At 31.6% G+C, this 25,115-nt stretch overlaps 2 protein-coding genes across 2 annotated transcripts; both read right to left on the reverse strand.

Moving 5' to 3' along the window:
* Positions 1 to 535: 535 nt before the first annotated feature.
* Positions 536 to 2,400, reverse strand: LOC145580776 (transcription factor MYB41-like). The gene is made up of 3 exons (XM_081637883.1): positions 2,030 to 2,400; positions 968 to 1,747; positions 536 to 648 (listed from the first exon to the last, which is right to left on the reverse strand). Exons 1-3 carry the CDS (start codon positions 2,293 to 2,295, stop codon positions 645 to 647), a joined length of 1,050 nt encoding a protein of 349 aa, XP_081494009.1. The 5' UTR covers positions 2,296 to 2,400; the 3' UTR covers positions 536 to 644.
* Positions 2,401 to 13,333: 10,933 nt separating this feature from the next.
* Positions 13,334 to 24,362, reverse strand: LOC145593973 (ABC transporter B family member 2-like). The gene is made up of 12 exons (XM_081650330.1): positions 23,733 to 24,362; positions 23,387 to 23,441; positions 23,094 to 23,269; positions 20,180 to 20,380; positions 18,854 to 19,113; positions 17,194 to 17,734; positions 16,570 to 16,949; positions 16,089 to 16,495; positions 15,480 to 15,721; positions 15,146 to 15,393; positions 14,421 to 14,833; positions 13,334 to 14,081 (listed from the first exon to the last, which is right to left on the reverse strand). Exons 1-12 carry the CDS (start codon positions 24,045 to 24,047, stop codon positions 13,528 to 13,530), a joined length of 3,792 nt encoding a protein of 1,263 aa, XP_081506456.1. The 5' UTR covers positions 24,048 to 24,362; the 3' UTR covers positions 13,334 to 13,527.
* Between the last annotated feature and the right edge of the window lie 753 nt (positions 24,363 to 25,115).

Raw genomic sequence — 25,115 nt, forward strand, 5'->3', positions numbered from 1 at the left:
AAGTAAAAGGAAGCAAGAACAGAAAACAATATATAGTTTAATACTTAATTTACCGAATTCCTCTATTGCGTATTGACTGTTGTTTAAGGTTATAAAACAATTGTGCGTATTAGCTACTATTGCATAGATTCAGTAAATAACTAGTTTGATATTTTTAAAATAAGTGCATAATAGTGAATTGTATGTAATATTTTACATGACAAAAAAAAGTTGTTACTTGCTCAATGACATTAATTAACAAATTGAGTAATATATAGTACAGAGTATAACAAAGTAAATAAATCATCACTACTTATTTTCTATGCAACATATATAGAAGATCGAGTGAATAATTTAATACAACAATATTCTGTATATTTCTACAGTTCTATGTGTACAATAATAAACTCATTACATGATAATCTCTACAAAACAATGAAAAATTTGATCCTTTAGGGCTTTATACAAGTATGCATATAGACCTTTTAACTATATGTTCAATCACCCCTTAACATAACACCCCCCCCCCCCCCCCCCCCCCTAAAAAAAAAAAAGAATTTGAAACAAATCAACTTATAAAGTGTTTAATTAACTCAACAAATTAATTTCCCTTGAATTTTATAGAAGAAGACACGTCCATGCATGACGAATTACGAACCACACCGTTAGCTGCATGAAAGTATATAAACAACGTTAGTATTTATTAAATTTATAATAGTGTAACAACATAAGAATTACTTCATATATAATAGTGTACATAATTATATGTACACAACTTTTTACTAAATTATGCTTAAAGAGTTCTATTGTCAAAGTTGTATTACGAAAAATGAAAGTAATTATGTGTATGAAGTAGTTAATTGTAGTTTCGCGAATATATTAGATAAAACATTATATATGGAAAAGGAGATTATATATATTATTATACACAAATTGACATTAATAATAATGGTATTAATTTAATAAGAGAACAACAACTAATACTTACTTTATGAATTGTTTCCAGAAATCACTGTTGCCATCATCCAAAAGCTTATCCCAACCTTCGAAGAAATCATCAGTAGTGGGGCCCAAAGCAGAGGAGCCATTGGTAGAATTTGTGTTGCTCTCAATTTGGTTAACAGTTGAAACCTCAGGTGAAATATTAACCAATGATGGTAATTTATTTTCATCTAGGGTTTCATAAGTAGTAGTACTACTTAAACTCTTGTTACAATTATTTGTATCCAAGCTTGAGTTATATAACTCTGGTGTATTATTCTCATATTTATGATCAACTATTGGTTGTTGGTGGCTTGGACCGACCGCGAAATTTGGAACTTGGCAAAAACCTTGAGAGGTTGAACACATAGGGTTACTAATATTGTTAATGTTAACCATACCATTAGAATATGATGATCCTAGGTTTAATGCCATGGTTTGGTCCATATTTGGGAGGGATAATGATGATGATGACGACGATGATGGATTGTTTGTGTTTAGGATTTGGAAGATGTTTTGAAGGACTTGGAGCTTGGCTACCTCAGCCGCGACGTTTGGTTGTATCCTAAGAGCATTGTTGATGTCCCAAGGATTCATCATTGGGCCTAAATTTTGTGGGGTTGAAAGAAGTTGGGAGAGATTAGCAAGGAGATTAAGGTCATTTCTTGGTTTGTGAGTAACTGGATCAATACCCATTTGTAGGAGTTTTTTCCTTAGGTGGGTGTTCCAATAGTTCTTAATCTCATTATCAGTTCTTCCTGGTAGATGAGCTGCTATCCTTGACCACCTATCAAATTTTGACACACAACAAATAAAAATGAAAAGTTAGTTAATTATTACTAATTAATCACATGAAGAAAACGTACAGAAAAATTGTATCCATCCCAAAATTAACCGGTCTAGTTATTAATTAGAAAGAATCCTGTTTTTAAAAGCAGATGTGTTTGAAACGTACTTTCCGTGTTTTTTTTTTTTTTTTTAAAAAAAAGACCTACTTAGAGAATATGTTGGTGGTTTAGGTTGTTGACTTTGATAAGTTCTACTAACTAAAATAAAAAGAAATACTTACTTGTTGCCAAGAACAGAATGAAGCTTGATAATCATGTCCTCTTCCTCTTCAGTGAAGCGGCCACGCTTAATGTCCGGCCTCAAGTAATTAGTCCATCTCAATCTACAACTCTTACCACACCTATTTAACCCGGCGGCCTTAGGAAGGGCACGCCAACTTCCAAGACCGTGTTTTTGGATGTAAGAAACGAGCAATTCATCTTCTTCCGGTGTCCAAGGACCCTTCTTCAACTCACTAATATCATCACAACATGGAGCCCTACCCATCTTCGATTTGTTTACAACTTTTCGGTGTTTTCGTTCTTGTAATACTAGTAGAAATTAAAGATGAATTGAAAGAGGAGAATTAAGTTGAGGAGAAAAATTGGGGAGTAGGAGAGTGTAAAGATTAATGGAATTGGTTGATATTCTTGGTGGGACTTTGGGTGCAATATATATAGGCTAGAAGGTTTTGAGGGTGTCAAAAGATCAAAAATGTCATTTTCAAATTAGGTTTAGATTGTATATTATAATAATGAAAACTATATAATATAATAAAAAATGCATGGATTAGAAGAGGGCTTCCTAAAAGAAGGCAAGGTTGTTCTTGGGAGAGGGTATAGTTTCAAGGATTTGAAGCCAATAATAAGACAGCATAATCAAGGATTAGGTATTGCAACTGTCATCATATTTGAAAGGGTGATTGTAACTTTCTATGATAATTAATCTTAATTTGACACCTCATTAACCTATGGTAGATTTATTTAATTATCATCCTTGATTTTATATATGTTATGCTTTAATTTTCATTTTATTTTTTCCTGTTTTTGTTTCATGTCTTGAATTGCATGATTTCCTTTTTCTTCATTCTTTTTTCTAGTGAAAAGTAACAATTGAGTTAAGCTTTTACTTTTCATTAAATTTTTTTTACATATTAGTTTATTTTTATTCTTATCTCCTTATTTAGATATCTTGTGATTGTTCTAACTCTACTTAAAAAGCCTTTACCTAAAATTTAATTTTTCCATTGAATATCAATGTGTTCCATTTTCAAATCATGATTTATATGGACAACATGAGTACAACTTGTATTATAGATTTGAACTGATCAATTAATTTACCCTCTTATATTTCAACTCAACACCCACCTAGTTGACATCTATAGCTTTAAATTTTAATTTAATTGGTTGGATGTTTAAATTAAATACGTACTTAAATTTCATGTTTATTAACTAAAGGTTTTGTTGAGAGTGATGGATAGCTCAAGTGGTTAGAGCTTCCCTCCCGATTTCTGGAGATCCTGGGATCGATTCTCACCCCCGCCCTTGTGGCTCTCTAAACACCAAAAAAAAAAAACTAAAGGTTTTGTTTCTCATAACATTATTCCATGTTTGTATGATCAATCAAGTAGATCAACCTATGAGAGAGACCATGTTAATTGTGTCATGTTTTTGCTTGAAAAAAAATTCTATAGAGACAATTCATTTATTTTTTTCAAGATGATTGTGTAATTCTGTAGAGACAATCTAATAACAAAAACAAAAAAAATCTACCAACTAGGCGACCAACATCTCAAGACAATTTATTTCCGCCTTGAATTGTATCAGCCGTCTTCAACCCGTCTTAGATTATACGCACTACTACTCGTCCTTAATATCCATTTCAGAAGTTGCTGCGAATTGAAGCAAAATTACTTTCTCCGTTTTTTATTAGATGCATCACTTTCTATAAATAGAAGCTTTAATTTAAATACACCACTTTCCTTTTTAGTTAACAAATTCTATTTATCTCTCTTATCACATAGGCCCTTTTTATTTTTATCATTCTTTACTCTAAATATTATCTAGTCTGCAATAACAAAAGTGATACATTTAATAAAAAATGGAGGTTGTATTATGATAAAAATTATATAAAACTAATATAAGAAGATGTAAGTATATACGTACTAGTGTGATACAATGACAACGTCGAATAAAAAAGAAAAAATAATTGATAATGTAACCACTTCATTTCCATCCATCAATCATATCAGACAATCACCTAATTAATTCTATCATTTTTTTTTTAACAAAAACAACAAAAAAGTTTTGTATTGTTACATAATTTCACTTTATTCTATCTTGGCAACTCTAAACTTCGTATTTTACTTCCTCTATTTTATTAAGACAAAAAGTTCCTCTATTTTATTACGAGTAGAACAAATGGTATCATCTATTTCACAAAATACATTACCATCGTTACTTTATCTTAATTTATTTAATTATTATTGTTAGGTTGATTCAAGGGCAGGGCTAAATGTTAGTTACATGGGTTCGTTTAGGAAATCTTGGTAGTTCTTATTGCTTTCTAAATCTTCAGAGATACGCTTATAGTTTGGTTAGGTTCGTTTAGGAAATGCAATTATTTCTGTTCTTCAGCATGTATGTACTGATATTGTTCAGCTAGTTCTACCTGTGTATTTAATTCGGTTCTTATGTTAAAAATTAGTTTAAACAAAATCTTCCTTATATTAGTTTATTGTAGTTTAATTAGTTTTCACCTATTGTACGTAATCTAAGAATAAATATATTGTTAAAAATATAGAGTATTCAGCCATGGCAGTTGAATTCAACTAAAAACATATGGAAAATTCATCTAATAGTAGATATATGTCTATGGTATATACTATAAAATTATAAATAAATGTGCTCCATCAAATAGTCAATTGAATCATCTTTGTTTCCGGCCTTTTCGGTTTGTATATGAAAGATTTTGAATTCGTATCCATAATCAAGTCTATATCCATTTGTGTATTGTCAATTTATATTATTTAATTGCCATTGCAAGTAAATAAAAAGTAATACTCAATTCATTTATCGAGTTAGTTCTTTTGTGAGACTATCCTCTCACACTAATAATTGTGAAACATTACATACGAAAGTACATACCTCATAGAAATACGGATTAGTAAATCAACGTACGTTCACTTTTATTAATATTTTAAATTTTTTACGTATAGTACGTATATTGATACAAGTTATGGTAGATCCATCTCAGATGACCCTATGTATATATTCACCTTAATTTAGCTGCTATGAAGATTAAAGTGGCAAAGTAATAAGAGTCCACAATTTTTTTATGTGGCTAGCCATAATGAGGGTTACTTCGTTAGTGTTACAGGGGTTCGGTCAGTGTTACAGAGATTACTTCTTCGTCAATGGTATAGGAGCTACTTGATCAGTGTTACAGGGGTTACTTTGTAAGTGGTATAGAGGATAATCGGTCATTGTTACAGGGATTCATTGGTCAGTGTTATAGGGGTTACTCTATTCATTTACAAATTGGGTACATGGTGTAGCCAGCCGCACGCAAGACGGGCTATTATTTGCAAATAATTCAAGAAACATAACTTATATATTTTGTGATTATTTAATTTTCCTATGTTGGATAATTATATCCTAGCTTAATTTAACAAAATTAATCTTAAGTTACGAGGATACTGAAGTCATGATAATTGTAGATTATCTGATAATTATCCATAAGAAGTTAGCATAGGGGCATGTCGCATGCATATAATAAACATTGCATGCAGTTTTATATTAAGCTATTGATTTGGTCTAGTGTATCCATAATCCATTAGCTCCATAATCAACTGTTAAATTATAAAAGTTCTTCTACGTAATCCTATTATTAATACATTACATGCATTATTATACTTTGTTTGCATGTGCTACGATAAGCAAAGTGTAACAACTATTCTCTTATTAATAATGCCAAATACAAATATATTATAGAAATATTGATGCTCCAGGAAAACAGAATGTAAAACAATCTAAGAATAACTTTTTAATTTATTTAAGTTTCCTAGTTTTGTCATTTGTATTAAGGAGCTTCTACGATACATCGATACATCGATCAATAATACAAGTCGTATTAGTAAACGTAATTACTGATTAGTATTGAAAGGATGTACATTTTTGACTGATTTTTATTCCATGTTGAACAATAGTTTTTCAAAATCTAATTAATTACATGAATTTATCAAATTATCATCACCCAAGAAGTCATCTTGTTTGTCCTTTTTATCCCTCACTAAATGCTAAAAATCAAATCTTTTAGTGGTTTCATGTTAGCCCTAGCTAATTTGTTATGTATCAACCAATTTTATATTAGGGCAGTCTTCAACTACTTCTGTTTGCATGGTTCATCTTCTTTTACCAAAACTCTCCTCCAATAATATTTTGCCTTTTAGATTTTAGGGTCAAATTTTATAATGTCAACATGTATATTTGTTAATAGATATTCTCCTAGATTTATGCATATATGCATGGCTCCACACATGCACATCTATATGACCAAATGTCTTTAAATATGTAAATGCATTTTGGGCTATAATAACGCAACCAATGAAACAAGATTAAATATCTACATTTATATGAAATGTATAAACTTATTTACATATTTATATGAAATGTATAAGCTAAGACAAAATTATAAATATGTATGAATCTTATCTTGCTATATATAGTGAAAATAAGTTTAGACATACTCACAATTGCTATAATGAAAACAAGCTTTGGTATAGGGAATATACAATTTATTAGATTAATAATAATAATAATATAAGTTTAAATAAGTTTTCAAAAAAAAAAAAAAAAAGTTTAAATAATATAAGTTCTAAAAGATTATAAAACCTAACATAGCTATGCGAGAATGTGAGATGGTTGCATCTATAAGACTTGCTTACATTTCCGATTATTGGGTTTTGGGAGCATAAGCTTGAATTAATTAGGTTCTTCTTTCATTCCTTTCATATCTCAATGAAAACAGTCATTTTATTTTTTTATTTTTACGTATTGAAAATGTATACTTCGTATTTGGTATGGATATGGGTAACGTATTGTACTAATGTGGAAGGAATAATGGTTAATATATAAGGTAAAGGAATTAAGAGAGCGTTATTAATAAGTTGCTTGTAAAATTGCAAATAGATTTTAGGCTTTTAGCCAACTTTTTTTGGTAGCATTTGACCGTTGACTTGTTATTAACCTTGTTTAGTAATAAATTAATTATGATCTTGTTCACTTGACGGGCTGATAATGTCAGTTATTTACACTGACAAATCAAAATATTTCTAAGTCAGAAGTGTTGATGATTTATACAATCTGCTATTAGTGTTCTGCTAATTAATGTTAATTACTTGGAAAACATATATTCAACCAAAAGTTATTAAGATAGTTTCACTAATTAGCTTAATTTTTCATTGCGGATGAAAGTTGTTGATGGTTTATGTATATTAAAAAGTCATTCGCTAAACATATTAAAAACCTTATGAAAAAATCTAAACCCAGACGAAAATTAATTTAAAAAAAAAGGTAGAAAAACAGCCAATTAATTAGCCATCATGCTGAAAACTGACAAGTGATTGCCAAACTCATCATGTCTTACGTTCGATTGTGGTCTAAATTATACGTCAAACACGTCTATATATATACAGTAGCTAGCTAAGAGTAATATACTTAACGAAATTTATTTGTTTCATTAATTTCATTTTCAATATCAAATTTATGCATTATCTAAATAACATTGGCACATTTTCTAAATCGCTTCCACCAAATAAGACTAATATAAAGTATGATGGATTGCAAGCGACATTGATCTTGTATATGCAATATAACCCACAAATTAAAGAGAGAAGTTGACATGTTAATGTCAAAGTTCACTATATATTGGAACTTTCTAAATGTTTGTATTCTATTTTTTCATCCACTTGGTTATTATCATAATTAAACTATGATTCTATAGCGTGTAATGGTAAGGAACAATTTGCTTTTGATATTAACGGTAGTCCTAGATCACATTCACATATGGAATATCCTTAATACATCATATGTCGATGCTATAGTTTTAAGCTTAAGATGATGTATAACAAAAAAAAAATGACCTGACAAATGACAACTAATTATCAGTTTTATATAAAGATACCTTTAAACATGCGATACAATTAAATAAGGGACACAAATCAATCCTAAACGTTCCACGTAATGTATGTACATGAAAGTTCCTATTCATCAACGAAGGATGTACAATTTAAAGAAGAAAAGAAAAAAAACGAAGATTTTTGATCCACCTGAGTGTGACACTTAATTGGCAGCATTGGTGATAGTAGTAGACAAGTGTACTAAAACAATAGAGTAGTATTTTGTACATGAGCATAAAATCTTAGTTGTAATAATAATTTGTTAAAAAAAAAGAAGAATCGATGCCAAAATATGGAGCATATTATAAGCAACAAGTTAGTTTTGACCTTAGCATAGTACCTTTATTTGACCTTTTGTGTAAAGTTGGCTCAAGGTTTCTTGTTCCAAATAACAAACATTTATACTATTAATGTGACATCATTTTATTTCCTTTTGTCAAAGGAGGAGTTATATAGCAGTAAGATATGCTGCTTGATTTTCCATCTATCTTACCTCATGATTCAACTTTTATTGGATTTCCATTTTTATTTTTCTTATAATAATTAATAACTATCCAAACGCGGTACAAATTCATGCAATTGGATAAGATTCAAGGTTAAACGATGTCAAAGGTTTGGTAATTTTTTTTTTTTTTAAATGAAATGATAAAAAAAAAAAGAATTAGTGAAGCACAAGTCAACTATTTCCTTCAATTCATTTATAACAATTTTTCTCTTATTTAAAAAATAAATCTCTAGTCTCTAGAATGTTATTATTCATAGCAAAATTTTGATCAACATTTAATTAATTTGAATGGTTCCGGCCTAAAATAAATGTTTTTTTTTTTATGACAATAATAACTTAATTAAAAAAATATAGTTGTCAAAAAAAAATATAGATATAGAACTTGTTATCGTAATATACTTTATTTAAACTACTAAGATTTGTACTCGTACTAAATTGATATGAACAAAATGAAATTAATTTGGAAGGATTTTCTAGACTTTTTCCCTAAGTTTTTAGTTGTCGTTTTTCTTCCTTTTTTGTGTTTTTTTTTTCCTTTATTATTATTATTATGTACTCCGTAGTATATTCAGTAGTACTTATGAAGCTTACATATTCTTTGAGTCATCTACAACCACGGCCTCACGTTGTCACTACGACAACAATGACACAAAATTTCTTCACCGCACAACAAAGTATACTTCAGCGTAGAAAATCAACAACACTCTAAAATTCAACTGTAAATTTTAATTTTTGTACATTCTAGGAAACTTCAGGCAAAATGTGATGTTTTTTGTTCTTAAGTGTATGGCATTTAGTTTGAAGAAATTTGACTACATTAAGAATCAAGGGTGAAACAAATATTATGGTCTAAGTGATATCATTGTTTCATATTAATTAATGAATTAATTAAACCAAATTAAAGTCTAAATTAAAGTCAATAGGTGGCGTCTGGATAACAAATACGCTGGCAATTTGACCAATACAAATATTTCAATGATCTTACTCCTTCATGGGAACATGTATATTATAATCCAATGCTTATGTAATAAAGTATGTACTAATAATTACTATTTAATTAGAGTGTAACCAACTAATATACAATGTTTACAATATAATCATTCTTGTTTACCTGTCTCAACATATGCTGACACTTGTCCATTCTTCTAGGGTATGTGTAATGTGAAATTGTAATTGCTTGTTACACAATACTCACACCTATTTTTTTATTTGTTTATTGATGTGATTCACAAATTGATATTTTAGGTCATATATAGGTTCAAATTTGCCAATAAAATTTGTTTTTGTAGATATAAATTAGAAGCACATCGTATAATTGGTCTTCAATTCTTCATGCCCAACATACATAACACAAACGACTTATATATTGATTTTTATTTTCATGTAAGGTTAGATTTAGTGGTAAGAGTTTAATTGGCCTCGTGATTAAGGTCATGGGATCAAATCACTCTAGGAGTTATAGGAGACTGGGGTTTCCCTTATCCTCCCCCCTCACACATCACACCTAATAATGATGAGCCTGACTTGTAAAATTGGACTAAATTGACCAATGAGATATACGGATTTAAAAGGATATTTCTTCTTACCATTTAAAAAAAAAAAAAAATTATTACTATATGCCTTAAGTTCTATTTGGGACTATTTTGATCCCTATTCCGCTTTAGTTTTGCGACTATCATACAACTCCCTGCACTTTAACTTAATCTATGGTTGTATCAAACACATTATATAGACTCATATATGATTTTTACAATAATATGTCACATCATAACCAACAAGAATTGGTTTAAGTGGTAAGTAACTTGATGTTTCTTAAGGGAGTTCTCGGGTTTGAACCTCACCGTATGCAGAAACTCTTGTTAGGAGACTCATCCACCATAAGCTAGGTATGTGACCCAACTCGGATTTGGATGTAGACGGAACTAAGCTCCGTTGAATCGGGTGAACATCCTAAAAAAAAAAGTCATATCATATAATATAATGAGATTGATTGTCTCATGCAAAATTTTATGTAGTACCTCTCTAATATTTCTCTCGTATCACCAATTTCAATGTTTTAAACCAATGGTGAAAGATATTCTAGTAGAGTGTATTTTTTCCCCTTATTAGTTCTTTTATCTATATATCACCTTAAACGACCCAGCAACACTATATGATATCTGACCTAATCAAAAAGTTGCACTCTTTATTTCATTTTCGGGAACAAAAGCAAATAAGCACCAACATACATGCATGTAAAAGTTGTAAACTACTTGTATATTAGAGTAAAGTCAGAGCCATATAATTGAATATTATTATTAGCAAAAAAATCTTGGTAGATTATGCTTTTATCAAATCAATTGTGTTGCTTATCAAACTTGCTTTGAATTAAATTAGATCGAAAGAGTGTATAAGAAATGGTTTATTTTTTTACTAATGCTCATTTGTGTAACTTGTTTTTTGTTTGGGAGTATTTGGCATTTTGCATTTGGATTTATTTCATGATTCTAGAGGTTATGTAATTAATTAGATGTTTACATTTCACTTTAATCAATTCAAATCTTCTTCCGTCATTCTAATTTCTAAATCATATATTATAAAAGGATTATAATATAATTATTATGTAATTACATAGAAGGCACATGAAATTTGCCTTTAGAGTTTTAGTTCATGCATATAACTTCATTTTAAGCTTAGCTTTATTAATGTTAGTTTGACCTTATTATTTTTACGTGAACATATATTGCATGGATTACATACTAGATGACGATCGAAATCATTTTTAATACTTTGTACTAAACAATACTTGTATAAAATAATATAACAATCTACCCTAAATAATAGAAAGTTTGAACCAAATAAAATCTTAAAATCATGCGAACTTTAATTTAGAGTTGTACCCAGTTAATTCTCCAGATAAACAAAATTATTTTGTTTGGGGGTATAATTGTCTTTCAAGTAGCAGTGGAGGGGTATATGCGTCTTTTCATGTACTAGTTAAGGGGTAGATGTGTAATTTACTCACCAAACAGTAAAAACAAGTTGCAAACAGTAATTGGACAGCTCAACAAAAGTACTAAATAAATTACTATGTTTTTTCAACATATTTACAAAAATGCAATCAGATTAACAAAAATTCATTTATCTGACAGATAAACTCGTATTTGCCCTTTAATTTGGACCACAGTCTATATTAATTGCATATTTGCATGAGCAATGCATCATACTCATAATTCAAACCCAAATAACATGTTTATTTATAAGAGAACGTCGTATATATTTGACAATTGGATAAATGTTCCGTTTTAATTCAAAAAATAAACAAACATGAGTCATAGTGCAAAGAACTTATAGTAAATGAATTTACTTGATTGTAATAATAAGAAAATTAAAAAAAAAAAAAAACATGGATAATTAGTATGAAGTATGGAATATGCACATTGATAAAAATCTAACAAAATCTCATATAAATATATATATTTTTTTATTATCAATATAACTCATTAAATTTAGTCAAAGTAAAAGTGTCAAATATTAAAATGTGTCCACTTATTTGAAACACATGAAGTTTGAAAGTACATCATCATAATCAAATAAATATCACCTTCAACCTCATAAAAAAAAATTCGGAATAAAAAATAAAATTACTACATTAACTCAAAACAATATTGAGATACATTGATACATTGTTTCCTTCAACAAAGAAATCATCAACTTCATCATCCAATTATTAGATTTATTAGAACGACCAAATCAACAATATAATTGCTTTGAAATCCATCATTCACAATTGATTAATGACATGTGAAATTCTCTTTATAATAGTATAAACAAAAATTAACACTGGAATTTAAATGTGGCATCTTATAACCATACTTTTAAAATGTTAATCTTGAATAAATCAGTGAAAATATATTGTTCTTTTTTTATTACTTAATACATGGACTAATAATGAAGCCAACAAATGTAAATAACTTCATATATTATGACCATAAAAATAAGGAAAAAGATATTTGTAACCCTAAGGGCTGTATATAAGAAGTTAAAAGTGAAAAGAATAGACAATAAATAAACATTTATTACACCGATTTACTCGTAAATTGTCAATAAATTCCCAACTTAATACTAAAAAATGAAGGCTAGCCTGTAGATATGGCATCAGGAAGGTGATTATCGAAGCTGATTGCCAAGGAGTGATTTCTCGTCTCTCGAAGGAAGCAATTGCAACTTTCTTTACTAATTTAGACTCCATTCTTGATGATGTTTTCTTTGTTAGTAAAAGCCTTGATTATGTTTCGTGGTCTCATGTGTTAAGGGACGGTAATACCGTGGCCCATAATTTAGCCAAGTTAGTGCTCTTTAGAGATGAGCAAATCTGGGAAAATTATTGTCCCCAATCTATTTCCCCATATGTACTCATGGATAAACTGTCTATTGACTAATTAATATATGGCACTTTCCTTGGTTTTCAAAAAAAAAAAAAAAAAAACTAAAAAATGAAGTTTATTAAATGCTTATATGCAGCCCTTAGCCCTAACGGTTGCATATAGCATTACCCTAAAAACAAAACCGAACTTACCGGTGCGTCTAGAGGTGTCAAAACCACACTCGATTTAAAACCAATCCGTAAAATATCTCATTCAGATTTTGACTCGCATAGTCGCATGAACACAATAATTTAGCATGACTCAACTTTAAAAATTGACCCGACCCAATCTCATCAGACCCAATCCGATCATCCAAATTGACACCTCTAGATACAACACAAAGGAGTATCAGAGTATGCACCTCGGTGAACCCACATTTGGGCTTGATTATAAATTATAATTACGGAGTAATAGCAATAGCATAATGGGGGCACTTCCCAGTGATTCTTGGCAGTCTTTTCAATCAAAAAATTATCTTTATTATAATCAATTGGCTTCATTATGCAATATTAATATTTCAAAATCTATACATTATAAAATTAGAAACAATAATTAGAACCAATCCCCCAAAAATAAAAATATAGCAACTCAACCAAACCCCTTTAAGAAACACCTCAGGTCCTATCATACATGTAATATTCTCCTACTCATCATTCTAGTGGCGGCTGCTGTTGGTGCTGTAAATTGATTAGCTTACAGTATGCTCCACTTTTATTTTCTACAAGACTTGAATGTGTCCCCTGTTCTACTATCTTACCATCCTGTATCACAGATATTTGATCTGCATTTTTAATCGTAGATAGCCTATGTGCCACCACGACTGTGGTTCGGTTCTTCATCAGCCTGTCGAGGGCCTGTTGCACCACACGCTCAGACTCTACATCAAGGGCACTGGTCGCTTCATCTAATAGCAATATGGCAGGATTCTTTAGGACTGCCCTTGCGATGGCCACTCTCTGCTTCTGCCCCCCTGATAGTTGCACCCCTCGCTCACCTACCCTCGTGTTGTATCCCTCAGGAAGGCCACTAATGAAACTATGTGCATTTGCGAGTTTAGCTGCCTCAATCACTTCAGACTCAGTCGCTCCCTCTTTCCCATAGAGAATGTTCTCATATATAGATGTAGCAAATAGAGCTGGTTCCTGCTGGACTAAACCAATGTGCCTTCTCAGAGATTTTAGCTTCAGTCTCCTAACATCCTTACCTACAAAAATTATGCATTGAACTTAGCAATATGAAGGGAAAAAAAAAAATACATCACAACATACAGATGCAACATTATTGTCATTTATCTGACCTTAAGGCTTTGATTGATTTATTGATCTGACCTTACTGGTCCTAATTTGAATAAACTAGATTACATTTTGAGGTGAAAAGAACAAAGGTGAAGTGTTGTAGCAGATGCATGTTTTTATACTAGAATGGTTTAGTGAATTAACATACTAGAGATTAAAAAAGATCATTTAACATGAAAGGTATTAATGCAAAGTGGAAGGTAAATTCTGTACAAGTGAAACCAGGAAATAAAGTAAAAGAGACTGACCATCAACCATCACTTTCCCAGCTATTGGATCATAAAATCGAAGAACAAGAGCAATAACTGAGCTCTTGCCCGAGCCACTTTGTCCCACCAGTGCCATACTTTTTCCTGCGCGAACTTTTAGATTAAAGTCCTGGAAAACTAGAACATCTGGCCTAGACGGATAGCTGAATTCAACTCCTCGCAGTTCAATAGATCCATCAACCTTGGTTAGTTCTTCCCCTGAATCCCCCTTCACCTCGGTCTTTCGGTCAAGGACCTCAAAAACTGATTGAACCATCTGGTTGCCTTTTAGGAGATCTGGAGCCATCGCCAAAGTTTCACCCATGGCTAATGCTGTCACGATAAGAACCATAAAAGACTTCATAACAGATTTGAACCCAGATATTCCCTTTGCCATTAACGTAGATCCATACCTGAAAGTAAGTTAAAAAGGATCAAAATGTTAATGCAACTCTTGCCAATGAAATATGTAACAAGAAGTTTTCCCACCAATTTAATAGTCTAAATGTCCCAACCCCTCCTATTGCAGTATATGAAACTATCTTAATCAAAGAACTTTATAATACTTGAACTATCCCCATACACTTCCATTGCTCAATCTTAGAAAGGCTTTAATGATAAAGCAAACAAACCACTGTCATTAAAGAAAAGGTGAGAAACTTTTTCTAGGCATCCTAAAACTATTTGGTATACAGAATTACTGATAATGATTTAGTACACTGTACCATAAAGCAAGAGCGTATGAAGAGAAGATGAAAAATTGTGAGACACCATAGAAGATTCCGGCGATCTGACCACGTTTAAATGCACGTTTTGAAGGCTCAATAAGTTCACGATCATAAAGATCAAGAACCTTTTCTTCTGCACAGAATGCGGCAACAGTTCTGATGTTGCCAACAGCTTCACCAGCTAGCATATTAGCACCAAGGTATGCTTTACTTAGGTTGCCACCATATCCTTGCATGAAGAGTTTCTACGAGGAAAAATTTAACAAATAAGTTGGAATAAAACCAATGCCTCTTTCATAAATCAAAAGACCCGAGAATTCAGAAACAATACCTCACTGAAATGGCCACTAATAATTAGTGGATACATCGACAAAACTACTAAAGTTAATCTCCAGTTCAACATGAAGGCGATAATGAAGGCAGTGATGATAAATCCACAGTTGAGGAGAAGAATTGTTGTTCGATCAACAACAATGCTTCTCAACAAAGTTGCATCACTTTCCAGACGTGATGAAAGAGTTGAACTTGAGTTCCTTGAGTCATCGAACCACCCTATTTCATTACTCAATATAGCTGCAGTAGAAAAGGCAATCCATCACACTAACGTTTTTGAACAAATAACTTTCATGTTAATAGAGAAGAATAATCTTTATGGTAAAATTGATTATTCCACAGAAAAGTGCTAAAAGTTTTTTATCATCTTAAAATATTTGAAATGTAAACAAAAACCACAAGATCAACAATAGTTTCTTAGATAATCAAGTAATATCCCTCTTAAAGAAGGATTTGCTTCAACAATTTATCTACCACCAACCAAACCTATTGAAATTTCTAATGGAAATTGCATTGAATTAAAGAAGCATAGCCAAGACTCTTACCTGAGAACATCTTTTCTAATGGAAATTGCATTGAATTAAAGAAGCATAGCCAAGACTCTTACCTGAGAACATCTTTTCTCGCACACGAAGGGTAAGTCGCTCTCCCATAATTCCGAAGCAAGTATGGGCAAGACCATGGTTAAAGATACATACTACAGCACCCCCGCAAAATAGCAGAGCAATCTTCCTGATTTCAGTTTTTGTAACATCCCAGACTTCATAATATGACACAAGAGCCTGAGTGACTCCAAGGGCAAAAAGTGGCATCTCCGCTCCAGCCATTAAACAAAATATAGTACCAAAGACGCCATACATCCAGTCAGGACCCACCATGGAAATAAGCCTACTCCAAGTAACCTTCTTAATCATTTTGGCAGGCTCTGGACCATCTTCTCGAATTGATTCTTTATCAGAACGGAAACTGGCACCAACACTCGTACTACGAGAAAGCTCTCTAGAATATTTCACGCTGCAAAATTACCCAAAAGAAGATCAATATGAGAAAATTCTTAGTCAAAAGATGTACAGAATCTAAAAAGATACCTCAAAGGTCGATCCATTGTTGGCCCCCGGGAAAGATGTGGCATGGAGGAAGCTGTCTCTTGAAGTTGAACAAGAGACGAATAAGCACTGCCTGGATTAGAGATTAGCTCATCGTGGCTTCCAGTTTCCACTATTTTCCCACCTTGGACAACTGCTATGATGTCTGCATTCCGTACTGTGGAAAGCCGATGTGCAACAACTACAGTTGTTCGACCTACCATGACACGGTCAAGTGCCACCTGAACACTCTTCTCAGACTCTGAATCAAGTGCACTGGTAGCTTCATCAAGTAGTAGTATTGACGGGTTTTTCACTAATGCACGTGCTATAGCAATCCTTTGCTTCTGGCCCCCAGACAACTGAATTCCTCTCTCACCAACCTGCAATCAAATTTTTAGCTTCGCTATACAGGACAAAATTTTAGAACTTTCAAATCCACTTCCACAAAGCAAGAGGAACAATTATTGTTTCTCCAAGACCATCAGCTAATTGATTTTATCAGACCAATACTAACTAGGTGATGTCATTTTCTAGAAGAGAGAAAACATTGGTATGATGAACTGGTAACATCAAAGACAGCTATAAATTTGCTTCATCCTTTTAGATATCATAAAGTAAAAGTACCTGAGTATCATATCTCTCTGGCAAGTTGTTTATAAATGAGATGGCCTCAGAAAGTTTGGCTGCACGAGTAATCTCATCGAGAGTAGCATCATCTTTTCCATATAAAATGTTCTCTCTGATACTTGTTGCAAAAAGTGCAGGCTCTTGATTGACGAGACCAATCTGCTGTCTAAGCCAATTCAGATCCAGTTCCCTGATATCATTTCCATCCAAAAGTACTTGTCCAGCAAGTGGCTCATAGAAGCGCTCAATCAATGATATCACTGTGCTCTTTCCAGATCCACTTCCACCTACAAGGGCAACAATCTTTCCAGCTGGAATATCCAGGCAAAACTTGTCAAAGATTTTTGCTTCAGGGCGAGAAGGATAGCTAAAATATACATCCTTGAATTCGATATGGCCATCCACTTTATTCAGTTTTCTCCCACCTTTTGAGCTTACTTTGCTCACTTTGGCTCTCTCTATCATCTCAAATATTGGATAGGCAGCAACTCTAGCTCGGAGGAATGCAGAAATATCCGGTGCTGCTTGCCCCAGTGACCTAATAAATGAAATGAAACATCAATCTACATCTATTTTTCAGCAGTAAATCCCAGTCACAATGATGCAAAAAAGAATGTAGAAGTACAATGTAATTTCATAAAATTGTTTTGAGAGTGAAAGAATCACCTTATTATTATTACTATATAAATATTTTTTGACTCTTCACCATACATAACTAGTGAATAGAAATGAGACCAACATCCAACACGGCAACACTACTATGAGACTATTAGTTCTTTCAGCCTACATGCTCAAAAAGTTAAGAACTAAAGAAAAATTACCACATTATTTGCATGGCCTACTGATAAACTAAGCACATTTTAGAACATAAGAAGATTTCTAAGTTGCCAATTCAACAGACATACACTTGGGACAATACAGTATCATTTAACTGTTTCAATAGACCTTCTCCTACATGTTTGATCACCAGCAACACCCAGAGGGGAAGGCTGAAAGGGGCAGAGAACAGCAAAACCCAATCAAATAATTCTAGAGAAATCTGTAGTACTCGATGTATATATCATCTTTTGCAATTGATTACGTTATGTAGTACAATTTGTTCAAGTGACACCAGACCATAAACTGAGATAATGGTAATGAGTTTTTATGTGATCTAACATTGAACGTACTATGTAAATGTTGATAGAAACAGAACTGGATCACCAAGTAACTATTTTTCTTCATTAAATAAATGAAGATAAATTACTTGGAGTTGAAGACATTCACTTAGCATTTCAATGCAAATTTATACACATATTCATTACCATCACTTAAATATAAATTTGTATCAAACAGGCCAATTATGTTCCAAAGCTTAACGTGTGAGTGTTAAAAGTTGCCTAGTGTAATTAAGTGCCAAGGGAAAGCGGACAAGGTAAAAGAGTAGAATAGGTGGGAGATAATGGAGAAAGCCTAAATACCTAGGTAGAAAGGCGATTTACTAATAACCTATATTACTATAGAATTAGCAGTTCCTTGAACTGAGAGCTAGGTGCCTAGAACCTTGTAATTAATCAAGGGTTGATGCCTCGAACTTTAGCTATGCATCCTTTGATACTATAAACAAACAATAAATGTCAAAACCAAATGCATTGTTGCAGTAACAGCAGTGACTTACAGGCCAGCAATGACAACATTGAGCATGGTGGTGAATGACTCCCCTCCATTAGCTGTGCCCTTGTGAACAACAATGCTGGTATACCAAACAAGCAAAGCCCATGATAGAAACAGCACACAGTGCAAGGCCCCCATACCCAAGCCCTTGGCCACTCCTCCTTTCTTCCCATATTTGTAAGTATTCAAAAGAGCTTCTTTATAGGACGTCACCGCTTTTTCCTCTCCAACAAAGGCTTGAACTGTTCTCACATTTGCAATTACCTTTAAGATATCAAAATGGAAATGAGAACAAAGAAAGTACATAACTGTTATCATCAGAAGACAGTATTCAACAATCACCACTGCGAATAGTGAATTAAAACCTGTGGACACTACAATTACCAACATTACATTCTAAAATAAAGTTGCAGCAGTGACAAGCAGGAGAATTATAGATAATATCTAATGTATTACTATTGACACCCAGATTCCAAGTTCACTACCTCTTTTAGTGAAAGTTCTGATATTAGTGAAAGATTGTAATTTTATATGGGAGAGGTGCCACATTTTACCTATCTAACACACATGAATCATATGCATGATCTGATTTTAAATAGTTCCTTTATTACTTTGTTAGCGATAAATTTTTGAAGATTAAAAGAGGAAGTCATCAATCATTCTAAAATAAAACCTAAACTAGCAACTTAAGCTGAGTCACAAAGACCACAGTGCCAACCCCACCCTCAAGTGTGAACAACACATGGGCAGTCATGAGCTACTTTGGAGATAACCATATTTAGCAGCACAAACATGCTAACATTCAAACATAATTTTCCAACTTATGCCTAATATGAAAAGCAAACTCCTTTCTGCCACAAAGGTCCCACATTCAGTTCTCAAAATCTTCTAATTGACTAATTCTCAGATATGATAGTAACATCATATTCAATATTCATCACATCATTGCCACCTCCTCACAATCATCATCACCAAGACAAAGAAACCACTAGTACAATATACATTATGATTACAACCCCAATATTGTGCTGTTAAAAACGAAAACACCAATAAACATAGCTCAAACACCCAATGACACCAAGTAAGGCCAGCAACAAATCCAATTACTACTGCAAACATTATTTTCTTGGCATACAGGAAGCGGCCCGCAAAAGGCAATGATGTAAACGAGATTTAATCTTAGGTCTTGAGTACAACCCCAACCTCTTAACCAACAAAGCTAGTTGTCATCATGCAATCATTACCAAGGTACAAAATTGAACAAATTGTAAATTCCAACAAAAATACCAAATATAAAACAAAATTAAAAGATAAGAGAAATGGGTGAGACCTCTTCAGCAATTTCACCAGCTTTAACATAAGATTTACGAACACGGGCGATGAGACCGGTGGCAACATAAGCATAGGTGCCACCGGCGAAAGCAATTGCAGGAACAATGGAGAGTGTGATTAGACTGATTTGCCATACTCTTGCAAACCCAATTGCAAATCCAGCTATAAATCTGCTTATATAGTGCAATATTTTCCCAACCTGCAATCAACAACAAATACCCATTTCTTCAATTTTTGATTTTTATTTTAAACACATGAAATTATCTATTCTATGCAAAACCCCCTAAAATTTAAGAACCCTTTACTTTTCAATTCTATGCAAAACCCTAAAATTTATGAATTTCGGAGATCATACCTCTGAAGTTGAAATCTTTCATACTCATTTTGAAGGGAAAATATAGGCCCTTTTTGGTTAAAGGAATTTGGATGGAAAAGAAAAGAAAGGAAATTGTTTTAATCAAATTCCCACGTTTGGTTGAATAAATGACATAAAAATCTAAAGGAAAGGAAGGGAAGTGGGAGAAAAGTCTCTTAACAAAATTTTGGCTTCCCTTTCCTCCCAAAATCGGAGAAATTTGACTGGAAAGAGAAAAATTAAAGTAATTTCCTTTCTCTTCCCTTCATTTTCTATTCATCAACCAAATATTGGAAAATAAAATCACCTTCCTTTTCCTTTTCCTTCTTTTCCTTTCTTTTCCCTTCCCATCCTTTCTCTTTTTTTCCTTTACTAATATTGAACCAAACAAAGCCATAAGGTCATTCTTGAACAACAACAAACATACTACGTAAAAAGGATTTTTTTTTTTTTTTTTTTTTTTTCAAACTTTACTCTTTGAGTGATGGGTGTCAAAGTCTTATGTTTGAAGATCAACCCTTGACTTCTGAGAAAAATTGGCGCCGATAATAGTACTTCGTTCTAATACTATTCAATAGCACCACAACATCACCATTATTAGTTTGTAATAGATACAACTATGGATTGAACATATTACAATTTACTCTATTACTAGTTTGTAATAGATACAAGTTAAGGGTGAAATAAATATTTTATAAGATAATGAAATTAGGAGCTAAACTGAACTTATTAGAGCTGAACTGAACTTATTAGAATTGAACTGAACTGATCTGATCAACTGAAATGAAAATAAAGGTATGAGAACAGGCCCTAAGTAATAGTTTTATAACTTCATAAGAGTTCACCAAAAAAAATTACAGAGTATTTCGTATTCAAGAGATCCCCTATCCCTACTGAGTTACTCCTTTATATACTTGTATAGGTCGTTTGTCTAAATATGTCTCTGTAAACACACATCATATATGTATGCATGCCTGCATGGTACAATACTTGATTTATTCGATTCAATACAAAAGTCTAAAAAAGCAATTTAAACATCACATGCATTCACTGATTTTGAAAATATGCACTTTGATAGTTCCATTGTGTCTAAGATTCATGAAAATCTGCCTTTTTTAAAAAGTGGCATGAGTTAAATTCAATGAGAACCCTAGTGTTGTTACTTCCTAATTAAAGCTCCACCCACCTTGCATTCATTTCAATCTAGCTAAGATTGTTGTAAAAATAATTTTACAACAAAAAAAAAAAAAACCATTCTTAAGATTATACGCCATTGATTTTTTAATTTTTTTTTTAGGGTAATGCTATACATAGCCCTTAGGGCTATATATAAGCATTGAATTTACTCTTGAAAAATGTATAAAGTTAGGAATTCATGACAAAAACACGTGCAGATCGGTGTAATTAGTTTGTTTTTGTCATGATTTTCTAAATTTAAACAATTTTTAAGAGTAAATTAAATGCTTATATGTAGCCCTTAGGGCTATGTATAGCATTTTCCTTTTTTTTAATACAAAGTATATATTTTTAAAAATTTTGGTACTCCTATGAAAATAAGTTTTGCAATAAATTTCCACCAATGACATACATGCTTGTAGTTGAAGTAAATGGCTACACATGCAGCAGTCTTAAAAGGGGAAGCTGACAAGCCAGATTGTAAATAATCCGTATTTAATAGTGGTGGGCTAAATACATTTAATTTTCTCCTATAATTTATGCAACTGTCCAACAATATTTATTCAATGATAGTACGTAGCAATTTTAATTAAATTAAGTTAGGTATGCCAAGGATTTAATTAAGTCTAATTCTACTATTTACAACAAGACATTTTAGTGTTTGACATGGACTAATACAAATGGCTAACTTTCCCAAATTAATAGGAATTATAATGCCGTAGAGTTTATCAATATTAAGTATTCTTTTCCTTTTATAAACTTTTATCCAAATTCCTCTACATTTTAAGCAAATGCAGAAAGGAATATTGATAATTATTTGCTGATTTAGTGATTTTCCATAGTTATTCTCATTATTTTATAATTTAATATTTCTTCATTTTATTATAAAAATAATAATAATAATATAATATATAATTTATGAGCTTGTCAATTGACCGAGTAGTAAAAGTTCAATTGATAATAACTATATCTTTGATCAATAAAAAAAAAATAATAACTACTCCATGTATCTAATATTAATATATTTCTATTAATACATCAAATTAAAATATGGAGTGCCATAATATATAGACTTTTTTTAAAGCAAAAAATTAGTAGTAATCATTGATTGTATGAAGAAATAATAAATAAATAAATAAATAAAATAGGCTTAAATACAAAATAAGATTATTAAGGAGTAAATGATTAAATTATATATTAGACGAATTACTACGAGTAACAATTTTCCCATACATGTTTGATATATTAAGACGGTTAGATGTAAATTTGGACGGTATATAACAACACCCTATATGACTATATACTATTCAGTGGTTTAAAAAAAAAAAAAAAAAAAAAAAAAAAACGAGTATGGTAGTTCAGTAGTTGTATATGTATTTACCTTTTCGGAGATAGCATCCTGAACTATAAGGATATCGCTAGTAATGGCATTAATAACTTCACCAGTGGAAGCCTCAGTGTCGAAAAGAGTGATATCTTGATTCAACATTGACCTCAAATATGCCATCCTCATTTTTGCTGCTTGTCTCTCTCCCGTTTGCATCCAACATGCCACCTCTATCACATTTATTATTCTATTAGTTAGATGATATAATTTTCATTTTTTTTAAAAAAAAAAAAAAAAAAACATAAATTAATATGAAATTGGAGATCATTTATTCCATCATTACTTACCAACCCATGAAGAGAACAATATAACCACACTCAGGTAAACAAAGTCCAAAGAATACTGCAAAAATGAGCAACACACAATTCACATACATATATCATTTGTCAATTAAAATAATCAAATTAAATTATTACATATAGACAGTGCACAAATAAAGTTCAAATAATTAATTTTAGCACTCCATATTAATCTCTATCTTATTGATTAAAAATCAACTGAAATTGTATATATAACATGTGGGTGGTCTGGCGTAACATTAATTTATAATTAAGGTGCGTGTTTAAATCAACCTTAGCTTGGATAGACATTATATATTATAAGGCGGAAGGAGTAAAAGAAAAAAGTTATTACCTTGCCAACTTCATGAGAAGTTTCTCTAGGGAAGAGGTAGGCAACACCAATAAGATTAATCAATTTACCAAAGAAAATGAAGAAAACAGGCACAGAAGCTCCATGTGCAATAGCACCAATTGAACCAAGAAACATTAGTAAATAATCATAAGAATCAGCAAAAGTAAACAGCTTCAAAAATGGCACATTTTTAACTTTATTCTTCGTCTTTTTCATCTCTTCATCTTCTTCTTCCTTATTTTTACCACTCATCATCTCTTCTTCCATATTATTATTATTACTACTTCTTTGTGTTTCTTGCAATTGAATGCTCATTATACTTTTTTTTTTTTTTTTTTTTTTGTAAAACTAAATAAATCTAGAGAGAGAAAGAGTTTAGAGAGAGAGAAAAAGAGAGAAGGTGATAGGATAGTTTTTTTTGTAGAATTATTATTTGTAGTAAGATATGAAGAAGTTAAAGAGGAGGTGAGTAGTAGTTGAGAAAAGAGAAGTCATTAAAAATGAAAGGAAGAATACAGCTGCATCATATGCACTTATATATCAGAGCTGACTAATAACTGTATGTACAGTGTATGTATTTATGTGTTTATGATCATCTCAATGAACTCACCTTTAATTCTTACACTTTCCTTAAATTCTCCATCTCATTTTTCTTAAGGATTATTGCTTTGGCCCATGCCTTCTGGAAGTACACTTGTAATCTTTTCATTTTCCCAAAAAAAAAAAAAAAATCTAAAAACAGATATGGTTACTGTGTTATTAGGTGAGTTTTTTTAAATGACGGTGTAAAATAAAAGTACTCGTATTTTACCTTAAAACAAACACTATACTTTAGGGACTAAAAGTGGTGGCTGAACCGCTGAAGGATTAAAAGTGCACAAAATAGTTCAGAGAGATTAAAAGTGCACAAATACAATACTTTAGGAACTGTATTTTACCTTTACTCAATTGAAATCTAACCTAATTTAATTTGTTAATTATTAGTAACCGTTTAATTTTAAATATAAATCATCAAATTGTACAAAGTAATGTATATGTGATTAATGTACAAGTAGAACCATTACAGGACAAAAAATGGAAGAAGTAAAGGCATGCAGAGTAAGAAAGAAAAGACAATTTTGTGGTTCAAATTTGACCATACAGTAATTAAGTGAAATGCAAGTCATAAAATCAATTCCCAATATGCCTCTCTTAAAAAAAAACCATTACTAATAGATGTTGTCAAGTTGGTTGGATGGTGAAGATCAGATAATAAGGAAAAATTGGAAAGCTCTTAAAAATGAATCAATCATGAAACAAAAGGACAAATCATATTAATTGAGAATAGATGGGCAATTGGGCATGCATGTTGATGAATTTGGTGTCTACTTAAGAGCCCTTTTT

The sequence above is a fragment of the Chenopodium album genome, chromosome 2 (assembly GCF_948465745.1).
Source record: "Chenopodium album chromosome 2, dcCheAlbu1.1, whole genome shotgun sequence".
Taxonomy (NCBI): Eukaryota; Viridiplantae; Streptophyta; class Magnoliopsida; order Caryophyllales; family Amaranthaceae; genus Chenopodium; species Chenopodium album.